Source organism: Panthera tigris, chromosome C2 (assembly GCF_018350195.1).
Source record: "Panthera tigris isolate Pti1 chromosome C2, P.tigris_Pti1_mat1.1, whole genome shotgun sequence".
Taxonomy (NCBI): Eukaryota; Metazoa; Chordata; class Mammalia; order Carnivora; family Felidae; genus Panthera; species Panthera tigris.
This window is the reverse complement of record NC_056668.1, coordinates 147,516,123-147,528,667: the sequence shown is the minus strand read 5'-3', so window position 1 is coordinate 147,528,667 and position 12,545 is coordinate 147,516,123. Positions and strand designations below refer to the sequence as shown.

At 39.3% G+C, this 12,545-nt stretch overlaps 1 protein-coding gene and 1 non-coding gene across 10 annotated transcripts in view; one reads left to right on the top strand and one right to left on the bottom strand.

Annotated features, from left to right (window-relative positions):
• SEC22C (SEC22 homolog C, vesicle trafficking protein) overlaps positions 1-12,545 on the bottom strand; it is a 33,880-nt gene that overhangs the window by 17,771 nt on the left and 3,564 nt on the right. For 5 of the 9 annotated variants that reach the window (XM_042998650.1, XM_042998651.1, XM_042998652.1 and 2 more), the window contains exons 1-2: positions 1,718-1,875; positions 1,030-1,238 (exon numbers count right to left, since the gene is read on the bottom strand). In XM_042998650.1, coding sequence (XP_042854584.1) covers positions 1,030-1,211 — 182 coding nt within the window. In that variant the 5' untranslated portion in view covers positions 1,212-1,238; positions 1,718-1,875. Of the gene's footprint in view, positions 1-1,029; positions 1,239-1,717; positions 2,920-12,545 lie in introns of those variants that run through there. The other 4 variants (XM_007080995.2, XM_042998647.1, XM_042998648.1 and 1 more) reach the window with 2 other exon arrangements.
• LOC122230823 lies at positions 7,137-7,242 on the top strand. Its single transcript, XR_006207907.1, has one exon. It is a non-coding gene; the product is annotated as a U6 spliceosomal RNA (small nuclear RNA).

Here is a 12,545-nt window from a genome sequence, read left to right as displayed (position 1 = left end):
TCCCCTAAAAGGACCCTACCTTATCAGGTCAACTAAAAATTTAGTGTTCAAAGGGAGCAGGAGAAACCTGGCAAATGAGGGCCCAAATAATGGAAAACAATGATGTAAAATCTATGACAAGCCATCGTGATACTTCAAAACCTGCCAACCCCTGCGCCCTCCTGTAGAATGGCTTCGTGCATTTTAGTCCTAGAATAAGAAATGACAGAACACATGAGGAGCAGCCCTTGGGGCCCAGTTGCCCATACTCAAATCCGGGCCCTACCACTTACTAACAGGACAACCTCAGCTAAGTCACTTCACCTGTTTTCTCCTCTGTAAAACACGTATGATACTGTCACCCACCTCACAGGCCAATAAAGCACTTAGAACAATGCCTGACATATAGAAAGCAGTCAACAATACTAGCCATTCTTACTAGGATTATTGTAACCACTTGATTCCTACTTCCACTGGAGCATTTTCCCTACTGTATGATATTCAGTTAGGTATTTCTCTTGTTCCCTCCTTAGCCTTTAAGTTCCCTCAGAAAAGGGACCTACCTGTGCTCATTATTCACTCCCCTGCTCCGTTACATAATAAAAATTTTTTTAATTTAAATTTAAAAACCAAACAGGCGAAAAATTTAAAAAGTAAAAAACTAAAGGCAAGAATTAGAAGTCTTTTATTTTCTTGGCTTTCCTACTCTCACCCTTTTCCCTCTCTGACATTATACCCTAGACTTTTCCCCCTTCCTCAGCTTTTCCACCCCTCCATCTAATGCAGAATAAACTACCAAACTACAGACATGAAAACTGATTGAACCCAGGTCTCCCGACACTCAAGAGCAACCCCACCAACAGAAGGGCAAGAGTGGGAACAGCACACCCCCTTGATCCGATGGCTGTAAATGCACACAACCTCAGACTGCTGTCTGACGGCAGACCTACTCTTAACACACAGTGTGATCGGCCTCATGTTACCCCAACATATGGTTAAAAGTAAACCCAAGTTTGCGGATGTCGTGGAAGAGTGAGCATGCTTGCTTACTGTATACTGAAGTCACGTCCTTCTGCAGAACCTCGACCTGGGTACTGGGTCAGTCGCAAGGCTAAAGTCTTGAGCCGTCTCCTGCATTCCAGAAAATCCTGGGTGTGGTAAAAGTCAGTGGAGGCCGAGAGGGGCAGTCCATCCCTCACCCTCACCACACAGGCAAAAAGGATCATAGACATGGTCTGCAGGGGAAGTCATGAGGACACCTGAGGAAAGCAAAGGCACCTTGTTACTGAAGGCAGATGATGGTAAGAGAGACACCCCTGCCCTTGAAACGTCCTTTCTGGCTGTTTCACCCTCACCCCACTGTAACTGCAAATGTTGCCTTTATTATTACTTCCCTGGCCTCTACTGCTAGGTCACGGCCTGTCTTCATCCCTTCATTTTCCTTCCTGTCTCTTCTTCACTTATAATCCTCCTTTCCCTTCTCTCTAATGAATCTCTCCCTTTCCAGAAGTCTACCAACTAGGATGAGGGAGAAAGGCATGGAGAAGCAAGGAAGCAGTGCCAGAAAGGCTCAGGAGCAGCAGCAATGACAGTGGGTAGTAGGACACAGGTAGCAAGACGGCGCCGAAGGGACAGGAAACACCAGACGCTGAAGCAGCAGGGATGGGGCCCAGTGACCTATGCGTCTCAGGTCACCCAGGCAGGTAGGTGCTGAGCAGTTTTGTTGTCTTATCCTCACCTGCAGTAGAGGGATTCTGAGCATCCAACCAGAAGTTGGTGGCAAGGAGAACAGAAGGTAAAAATGGAACCGAGGGAGAAAAGCATGTCCTCCTGAATTTCTCCAAGTGTTTGATCCCAAGCCAGTCTTCAGAATGATGACTGAGTCCCTACAGATGGCTAAAGGAAATCATTTAGCAAATTATACTACAGTAAGTTACTCAATATTTGGCCATGAAATGTGGGCACTATTAAGCAACAAAAGGAATCAGATCTTGAGCCCTCGTGGTGCCTTTGGCAAATCAGACCAAAACGCTTCTCAGGGTGAAAAGAGAGCCTGGCAGAGCCTGGCTGGGTTTTGGCCCCATCTGCGAACTCTGCAGGTGCTTGCACAGGCCATAACCTACACACGTAGGCCGTGGCAGCCCCACAACCAGGGGTCAGTGAGGTGGCGAACGCAGCTTTAATGGGTCTTTCCATGCACCCACACATCCCGTTTCATAGATTTTGTTCGTGAGGTCCTCTACTTGATAGGATGGGAATAGGTATACACATTGGTGGGCTTTTCTTTCAAAGAACTCCAAATACGTCACCTTATTTGGCCTCTCAACTCCTACAAGGAGTAGGAAAGGGGAACCCCCATGATGCACACTATTCTCTTCACCTCTGTGCCTCTACGGATTCTTTTCCTCTGTCTGTTCCTCCTCTGATCTCCCCATATCCAAATCCGCAGCCACCCTTTCCATGACCCCTTCCCAGGCTTGTCTGGCTGGAAGTCTTCCACCTCCTCCGAATTCTCAGAGACCCTATCTCCTTGTTCTCTATTTTACTAATTTTTCATTTCCATTACCTAAGTGTAGGTTCTAAGAATAAACACCCTATCTGGAATGCATAAATGAATAATTCTTCCCATTTTACCCATGAAGAGACTGCAGTGGTATAAAAACAAGAGAAAGCAAAAAGAAAACTTGGTCTACTAGCCAACAGATCCTACAAAGTCCATTTGTCCCATCTCCCCACACTTTCCATTCAAGAGTAAACATGTGAAAAGCCCCAGGAAAAATACCTCCACACACAAAATTGCTATGTTCCCAGCACCAGTGGCAGGCCCTGCCAACTGCCAGAAGGCCATGTGGGCCGCACCCCAGCTGCTTGGCCAACGCTGAGGCCTCTGGTACCAAAGAGGTCATCAGGGATTGGGTGTGTTGCGGCTAATCTCATGACCTTCTTATACTTTCGGGAATGCTTGAAATATTTAATTTAGAAATAATTTTTTTTAATGTTTATTTATTTTTCAGACAGAGAGAGACAGAGCATGAGCAGGGGAGGGGCAGAGAGAGAGGGAGACACAGAAGCCGAAGCAGGCTCCAGGCTCTGAGCTGTCAGCACAGAGCGCCACGTGGGGCTCGAATTCATGGACCACGAGATCATGACCTGAGCCGAAGTCGGACGCTTAACCGACTGAGCCACCCAGGCGCCCCTAGAAACAAAATTTTAAAGACTTACAGGCACAAAGCCCTGATAGAGACAGGGGAAGACTATAAGATCAACTTGAGACTAGGCCTTAGGAGCAAAACAAGAATGACAACTTGCTTGCTACCTTAAGAACAGTGTTATTTCAGTGCATGCAAGTTGTAACTATTCTGCAAGGCACGTAGAGGAGTGTTTAAGAATAGTTGTAATTAAGGGGTGTCCGGGTGGCTCAGTAAATTCAGCGTCCAACTCTCGATTTTGGCTCAGGTCATGATCTCATGGTTGGGAGATCAAGCCCCCAAGAAGGGCTCTGAGATGGGCTCTGTGCTGGGCACGGAGCCTGCTTAAGATTCTCTCATCCTCTCCTTCTGCCCCCTCCCCTGCTGGTGTGCACTCACGCACACACACTCTCTCTCTTTAAAAAAAAAAAAAAAAAAAGAATACTTGCAATGAAGATGTTTCTAAAAACACTACTAGATAAGAAAGAACAATATAAAGACACTGAGCCCCCCCCCCCACCCCCCCCCCACACCACGCCTAAAAAAGAGAGAACTCGAGAAAGACAATGAATTAATGAGATACCAAGAGAGTCAGAGACCGGACAGAAATGCCCCAAGGCAAAATAAGAAAGACACTGCTTAGGGGGCTGAGTAAATTCTCTGCTCTTTAAAGGAAAAGCAATATACATGTATTCCAACTGTCAACCCCCAAATAGCCTCTCTAGTGCTGTTTTTATAGAGCATCTGCCATGTGCCAGGTATTGTGTTAAACCAATGAAAGGAAAACAGTGAACTTTTACAAGTGATAGTAATCTAAGAACAAGTTCTACCACTCTCTAAAGGACACAACTGTCCCTTTAGATTCTCTGCTTGACCCACTTGATCCTTGGGGTGACCAAACAATAGCATTCAAAATAAATAAAACTGTTGGTCAGTTCTCCCAAGTTACTAGTACCGGAAACTAGTGAAATCCGCATACATTTAAGATATTTAAAATTTTTTCTGATGCTTAAATGAAGGGGATACTGGGATATTAAGTGTTACTTGTGTTTGTGTATACATATGAGTGTGTAAACATACAGGACAACAGCTGCCTGAGAGGTGGAGGAATTTTACACACTGCTGTGTTAGAGTCTAAGAGCAGAGACAACATTGTTTTTCCCTTTTTGAAAATGTACTTTGCATTCTAAAAAATGAAAAAAAAAATTAGTACAAATAGGGAGAGACTCATCTTTGTGTCCTCACAGCGCTTGGTAAGAGCTTTGCATACTGTAGGGAGCTGATGTTTGCAAATTCAGATTATGAACTATGATGAGACAATCTGTACTTTCATAAGAGATCTGACCACTGCTCAAAAAAGAATGAACTGGGGGCTTTTGCTTCTGAAAAGGTAGAGTTGAAGGGCTTTTTCCTACTCCCACTAATAGTGGTATAAAAAATATGGACACTATATACAACATAAACATAAATAAACATCTGAAAGGTGGGGATAGGAAAGCAGACTGGCTAGGGACTTTGGAACCTGAGGAATGGCACAGTTATGAGTTTGCTCAATTTTCTTTTTGCCTCAGATATCCTAGTCTTGGTGCTGGAGAAACCGGCAACCCAGAAATGCCAATGAATGCAGGCAGGAAAAAAAAAAAAAAAAAAAAAAAAAAGCCCAACAATGAAAAAGAGCCTGGTCTCTCCAGCCAAAGAACCAGGAAAGGTGCGTGCAGCCTAGCAAAACAGTAAAGTTTAGACAAAAACATTCTACTCCAGTCAACCACCACAGAAAAACTGCAGCCATCATATATACCCACAACAAAGGCTGAAATAAGAGCCCAGACTTCTATTTTTGCTTGGCAGTAATGAGGTGTCCCCACGAACTCTCCACACTGCTGGAGTGTCAGAGATCAGGTAGGGAGCTACAGGCAGCAAAGAGGCAGCCTCTCCCATTGTAGCATTAAGGAAACAGAAATCCCCTTCTCTTCAGGGACCCAAAAGAGGCCCAGTGGGGAAACCTGAACTTTTACTCCCACCTGGAAGTAATGAGATAGTACCTCCACCACCCCTGCTAACACAGTGTCAACAAAGGCCAACTAAAACAGATCTAAATAAGACCCAGAGTCTCATAACACCCCAAATGTGCAGGTTTTAATAAAAAAAAAAAACCACTGGTCATACTAAGAACCAGGAAAATCTGAAATTGAATAAGAAGAGACCATCAACTGATGCCAACATCAAGACGATAAACTTTAAAGTAACCATCATAGGGGTGCCTGGGTGGCTCAGTCAGTTAAGTGTCCGACTTTGGCTCAGGTCATGAATTCAGGGTTCGTGAGTTCAAGCCCCACATCAGGCTCTGTACTGACAGTTCAGAGCCTGGAACCTGCCTCGGATTCTGTGTCTCCCTCTCTCTCTGCCCCTTCCCCACTCAGGCTCTGTCTCTCTCTGTCTCAAAAATAAACATTAAAAAAAATTTTTTTTAATTTTTAATAAAAAAATAAAATAAACCATCATAAAATGCTTCAATGAGCAATATAGACACACTTGAAACAAATGAAGAATTAAAAGTCTCAGCAAAGCAATAGAAGGTATAAAAAACCAAAGGGAAGTTTTAGAATGTAAAAAAATACAATAACTGAAGTAAAAAACTCAATAGATGAGCTCAACAGCAAAATGGAGGGGACAGAAGAAGGAATCGAATCAGTAAACATGAAGACAGAACATAAAAATTACTTAATTTAAACAATCTGAGAGAAGTTAGATTGAAAAATATTATACAGAGCCTCAGGGACTGTGGGACTATAACAAATTATCTAACACACCTGTCACTGGAGTCCTAAGGAGAGGAGAAAGAGGGTAGGAGTGAAAAAGTATTCAAAGAAATGTCTGAAAACTTCCCAAATTTGGCAAAAGACATAAGGCAACAGATTCAAAAAGAATAAATCCCAGGGGCACCTGGGTGGCTCAGTTGGTTGAGCGTCTGACTTTGGCTCAGGTCATGATCTCACTCCTCATGGGTTCGAGCCCCACGTCAGGCTCTGTGCTGACAGCTCAGAGTCTGGAGCCTGCTCTGGATTCTGTGCCTTTCTCTGACCCTCCCCTACGTGTGCTTTGTCTCTCTCTCAAAAAATAAATAAAAACATTAAAAAATGTATTTTAAAAAAAGAATAAACCCCAGAAAGGATAAACCTAAGGAAATCCATGCCAACAAAAGTAACAGTCAAACTTAAGAAAACTAAAGACAGAAAAAATCTTGAAAGCAGCAGAAAATAATACAGAGGGGGGAAAACAATTCAAACGACAGCAAATTTCTCACAGAAACATGGAGGCCAAAAGGAAGCACGCTTTTGAAGTGCTAAGAGAAAAGAACGGCCAACCCAGAATTCTGTATTTTCAGCAAAAATATCCTTCAAAAAGGAAAGGAAAATTAAAACATATTTAGATGAAGAAGACTAAAAGAATTTGTTGTCAGCACACCTGCTCTAAGAGAACGGCTAAAGGAAGTTCTCTAAACAAAAAGGAAATGATAAAACAAGGAAACTTGGGAAACAAAAACAAACTCAAAGAGAATAAAAACATGGGAAAATACAATAGGCTATACTTCTCATGAGTTTTGTAAGTTATGTTGGATGACTGAAGTTACTAGAACATTTCTGATACTCTCAATGTATTTAGAGGAAATATTTAAGACAATTAGTAATGGCGGGTACAGAGATGTAAAGGCAGGAAAAGTTTCAATGCTTCACTTGAAATGGTAAAATCCTGTCTCCAGGAAACTGATAAATCATAAATATGCACAAACATAGATGCACATACATGCATATATAAGTATGCATATGTACACAGGTGTATACTAGAGCAACCACTGAAAAAGCTATACAAAGAGATACATTCAAAAACACCATATGTAAATACAAATGGACTTCTAAAAGATGTCTGAATTATTCACAGGAATGCAGGAAAAAAGAAAACAGAATCTTAGTGCTCACTTTGGCAGCACATATACTAAAAATTAGAACGATACAGAGAAGATTAGTGTAGCCACTGTGCATGGATGTCACAAATTGGTGAAGCGTTCCATATTTAAAAAAATAAATAAATAAAGAAGAAAGAAAACAGAATAAACAGAAAACAAAAAGTAAAACACCATATTAAGCCCTAACATATCAATGATTACAGTAAATGTAAACGGTCAAAATACATAATTAAAGACAGAAATTGATAAAGTGGATAAAACAAATGACCCAATTATTTACTTTCTACAAGAAATTCACACCAAATATAACAATATAGGTATAGGGGCGCCTGGGTGGCTCAGTCAGTTAAGCGGCTGACTTCAGCTCAGGTCATGCATGATCTCTTGGTCCGTGAGTTCGAGCCCCGTGTCCGGCTCTGTGCTGACAGCTCAGAGCCCGGAGCCTGTTTCAGATTCTGTGTCTCCCTCTCTCTGACCCTCCCCTGTTCATGCTCTGTCTCTCCCTGTCTCAAAAATAAATAAAACGTTAAAAAAAATTAAAAAACAAACAATTATAGGTATATTGAAAGTAAATGAATAAATATACCATGCAAACATTAATCAAAAAAAAGAGTAAGTTATATTAATATCATAAGCAGACTTCAAAGCAAAGAAAATTTCCAAAGATGGAGAAAAACATTACATAATGATTAAAGAATACATCTACCAAGAAGACATAAAACTAAATGTATATGCACTAAATAATAGGGGTGTAAAATAGGTGAAGCAAAACTGATAAAGTGAAAGGAGAAATAGACAAATCCACAAAATTACAGTTGAAAACTTCAACATCACTCTTAACAATTGATGGAAAACCGGCAAAGATATAGGAGATCTTAACATCACTATCTACAAAAGTAGGTAATCAACATTTATAGAACACTCCATCCAACAACAGAGTTCCTTTCAAGCACTGACAGAACATACGGCAAGATAGACGTGGGTCATAAAACAAACCTCAACAAATTTTAAAAATGCACACAGAGTGTGTTCTGGGACCACAATGTAATCAAAATAGAAATTAATCAAAGAGAGGCACTAAAAACCTCCAAACACTTAAAAATTAAACAACACACTTAAATAATCAATGAGTCAAAAAGGAAGTCTCAAAGGAAATTTAAAAATACACTGAACTGAATAAAAAGGAAAACCTATCAAAATTTGTGAGACACAGCGAAAGTAGTGCTAAGAGGTAAATTTACTGCACCAAATGCTATCATTAAAAAAGAGGAAAAGTCTCAAAATAATAACTTAAGCTCACATGTCAAGAAACTAGAAAAAGAAGAGCAAAAAACAAAAACAAACTGAAAACAAACAAACAAAAAACCCAAAGCAGACAGGAGGAAGGAAATAATAGAAATCAATGAAACTAGGAACAGAAAAGTAATAGAGGAAATCAATGAGATAAAATTTTAGTCCTTTCAAAAGATCAACAACATTGACAAATCTCTACCAAAACAACAAAGAAAAAACTAGACAAGAGACATATTACTAATATCAAGAATCAGATAGGAAATATCACTATAGACACTATGGACATCAAAAAAATAAACAATGGAATACTATAGACAACTCTACACCCATAAATGTGACAATGTAGGTAAAATGGTCAATTCCTCAAAAAACACTACCACAATTCAACCCAATATGAAACATGTAATTTAAACAATCTTATAACTAAATTTCCTATTAAGAAATTTTCATTTGTAATTTTAAAACTCTGAAATCTCCAAGTCCAGATGGTTTCACTGGAGGATACTACCAAACATGTAAAAAGGAATTAACACCAATTACACACAATCTCTTTCAAAAAATAAAAGAGGAGGAAATAATTCCAAATTCATTTTATGAAACTAATATTACCCTGATATTAAACCCAGAAAACTGTAGACCAATAATACTCATGAATTTATATGTGAAAATCCTTAACAAAATATTAGTAACTAGAAATCAGCAATATAATAAAAAGAATTAGACATCATAACCAAATGAGATTTATTCCAGGATGCAAGGCTGGCTTAACATAGTAAAATCAACCACTATAATCCATGATATTAAAAGGCCAAAAAAATGATATCAATTAATGCAGAAAAGGTGTCTGACAAAATTCAACCGTGCTTCATGATAAAAATTTCAGCAAAATAGGACCAGAGGTGAACTTCGTCAATTAGAGGAAGAGCATCTACAAAAAGCCTACAGTTAACATCATACTTAATGGTTAAAGACTGAATGCTTTCTCTCTAAAATCAGGAACAAGGATGTCTCCTCTCACAACTATTTTTCAACATATTACTGGAAGTTCTACTTAGTGCAACAAGGCAAGAAACAGAAATAAAAGGTATAAAGATAGGAAAGGAAGAAACGAAACTACTCCTATTTGCAGATGACAAAATCATCTACATGAAAAATCCTGAGGAGCCCACCAAAAAAACCTTCTAGAACTATTGAGTTCAACAAGGTTGCAAGACATAATATCAACATACAAAAATCAATGTACTTCTATAAACTAGCAAGAACACATAGAAACCGAAATTAAAAATAAAATACCATTTACAATCACACCAAAAAAAAGATCCCAATAAAGCTATAATTTTTAAAATAAAATACTTATAAATCTAACAATACATGTACAGACTTCTATGCTGAAAACTACAAAACACTGCTGAAAGAAGTCAAAAAAGTTTTAAATGAGAAAATACATCATGTTCACAGACTGGATAACTCAACATAGTAAAGATGTTAATTCTCCATCACACTGACATAAGGGTATCATGTAATTCCTATAAAAATATCAGAATGACAGTTTGTAAAGATAGAGTATTCTAAAATTTATATGGGAAGGCAAAGAAACTAAGATAGCTAAAACAACTTTGAAAAGGAGTAAAGTGGAAGGAACCATGCCATTCCATTTCAAGACTTATTATATAGCTACGGTAGTCAAGATTGTGTGGTATTGGCAGAGGAACAGACACACAGATCAATAGAACAGAAGAGAGAACAAAGAAATAGATCTACAGTAGTACAGCTAAATTATTTTCAACAATGGTGCAAAGCAATTCAATGGAGGGAGGACAATTTTTTCAATATTTGGTGCCAAAGCAATGGATAGCTATAGAAAAAAAAATTATTGACCCAAACCTCACACCTTACATAAAAGTCAATTCAAAATGGATCATAAATGTAAATCTAAGAAGTAAAACTATAAAAATGGAAGAAAATGTAAGAGAAGATCTTCAGGACTTGGGGATGAGTTCTTAGACATGACACCAAAAGCATAATCCACAAAAATCAGTAAATTGGATTTCATCAAATTAGAAACATTCGATCTGCAAAAGCTCACGTGAAAAGGAGAAAGAACATGGACAATCCAGCGACTGGAAGAAAATATCTGTAGGCCACATATCTGACAAGGGTCTCTGTATATCTAGAATTTATAAAGAATTCTCAAAACTCAACAGTAAAAAAAATCCAGTTAGAAAATGGGCAAAGTACGTGAACAGACATTTCACCAAAAAGAATATACAGATGGCAAATAAGCACATGAAAAGATGTTCAGCATCACTAACAAGTCAGGGATAGTAACTTAAGATCACAGTAAGATAATGCTCTATACCTGTGAAAACACCTAAGATTTTTTTTTTAAAGTGAATGCTGTCAAGGCACACAGAGGAAGTGGATCTCTCATACATTACTGGTAAGACTATAAAATGGTAGAGTCGCTCTGGAAAATAGTTTGGCAGTGTCCTTTACTTTTATTTATTTTTTTTTTTTTTGGCAGTGTCTTAAACATGCAAGGGCGCCTGGGTGGCTCAGTCGGTTAAGCATCTGATTCTTGATTTCAGCTCAGGTCATGATCTCAAGGTTTTGAGATTGAGCCCCATGTCAAGTTCTGCGCTGACAGCATAGAGCCTGCTTGGGATTCTCTCTCTCCCCTCTCTCTCTCTCTGCCTCTCCCCTTGCTTGTGCTTCTCTCCCTCTCTCTCTCTCAAAATAAATAAACTTTAAAAAACTAAACTAAACATGAAATTAACATATGATCTATCAATCACACTCCTGGGCATTTATCCCAGAGAAATGAAAATTTACATCCACACAAAACCCTGTGTACAATTGTTCATAACAGCTTTATCTGTAATGGCCAAGAACTGGAATCAACCAAAAATTCTACAAATACTGAATGGTTAAATAAAACATTAGATTCATACCACAGAATACTACTTAGCAGTAATAAGAAATGAACTACTGAAATTCAGAACAACTTGGATGGATCTCAAGAGCACTGTGTTGAGTGAAAAAAAAAAAAAAACCTCAAAAGGTCACATACCGTAGAAATCCTTTCTTTCTTTTTTTTTTTTTAACGTTTATTTATTTTTGAGACAGAGAGAGACAGAGCATGAATGAGGGAGGGTCGGAGAGAGGGAGACACAGAATCTGAAACAGGCTCCAGGCTCTGAGCTGTCAGCACAGAGCCCGATGTGGGGCTCGAACCCACGGACCGCGAGATCGTGACCTGAGCCGAAGTCAGACACTTAACCAACTGAGCCACCCAGGCACCCCCCCGTAGGAATCCTTTCATGTAACATTCCCAAAATGACAAAATTACAGAGATGGAGAAATGACTAGTAGTTGCTAAGGGTTAGAGGTGGTGGGGAGGAGGGGAATGGTTGCGATTATTATAAGGGAGAGCAAAAGATCTTTGTGGTGATGGAATAATTTTGTATTTTGCGACGGTGGTGATAGGAATCTACATTAAGTGCTAAAATGGGCATGAAGGTATACATACTTTAAATCAATGCTGATTTCCTGGATTTGATATTGTACTATACCTAAGTGAGATGTAACCAATGGGGGGGAAAGTAGGGTAAAGGGCATATGGGACCACTCTGTACTATCTTTGCAATTTCCTAAAACTGGAATTATTATTTTTTTATTTTTTTATGTTTTTATTTTTTTATTGTTTTAATTTTTTTTTAACGTTTTATTTATTTTTGAGACAGAGAGAGACAGAGCATGAAAGGGGGAGGGGCAGAGAGAGAGGGAGACACAGAATCGGAAGCAGGCTCTAGGCTCTGAGCCATCAGCACAGAGCCGACGCGGGGCTCGAACTCACGGACCACGAGATCGTGACCTGAGCCGAAGTCGGATGTTGAACCGACTGAGCCACCCAGGCACCCCTGGAATTATTTTTAAATAAACTTTGAAGAATAAAGTATTAACTTCAGATCTTTATATCACTTACTTAAATTATGCTCCCACTTGCTTTTTATGTGTAAGCATCATTTTTAAATATCTCTATAAGTAGGGGCTCTGGATGGCTCAGTCAGTTAAGCTCCTGACTTCCACGCAGGTCATGCTCTCGTGGTTTGTGGGTTTGA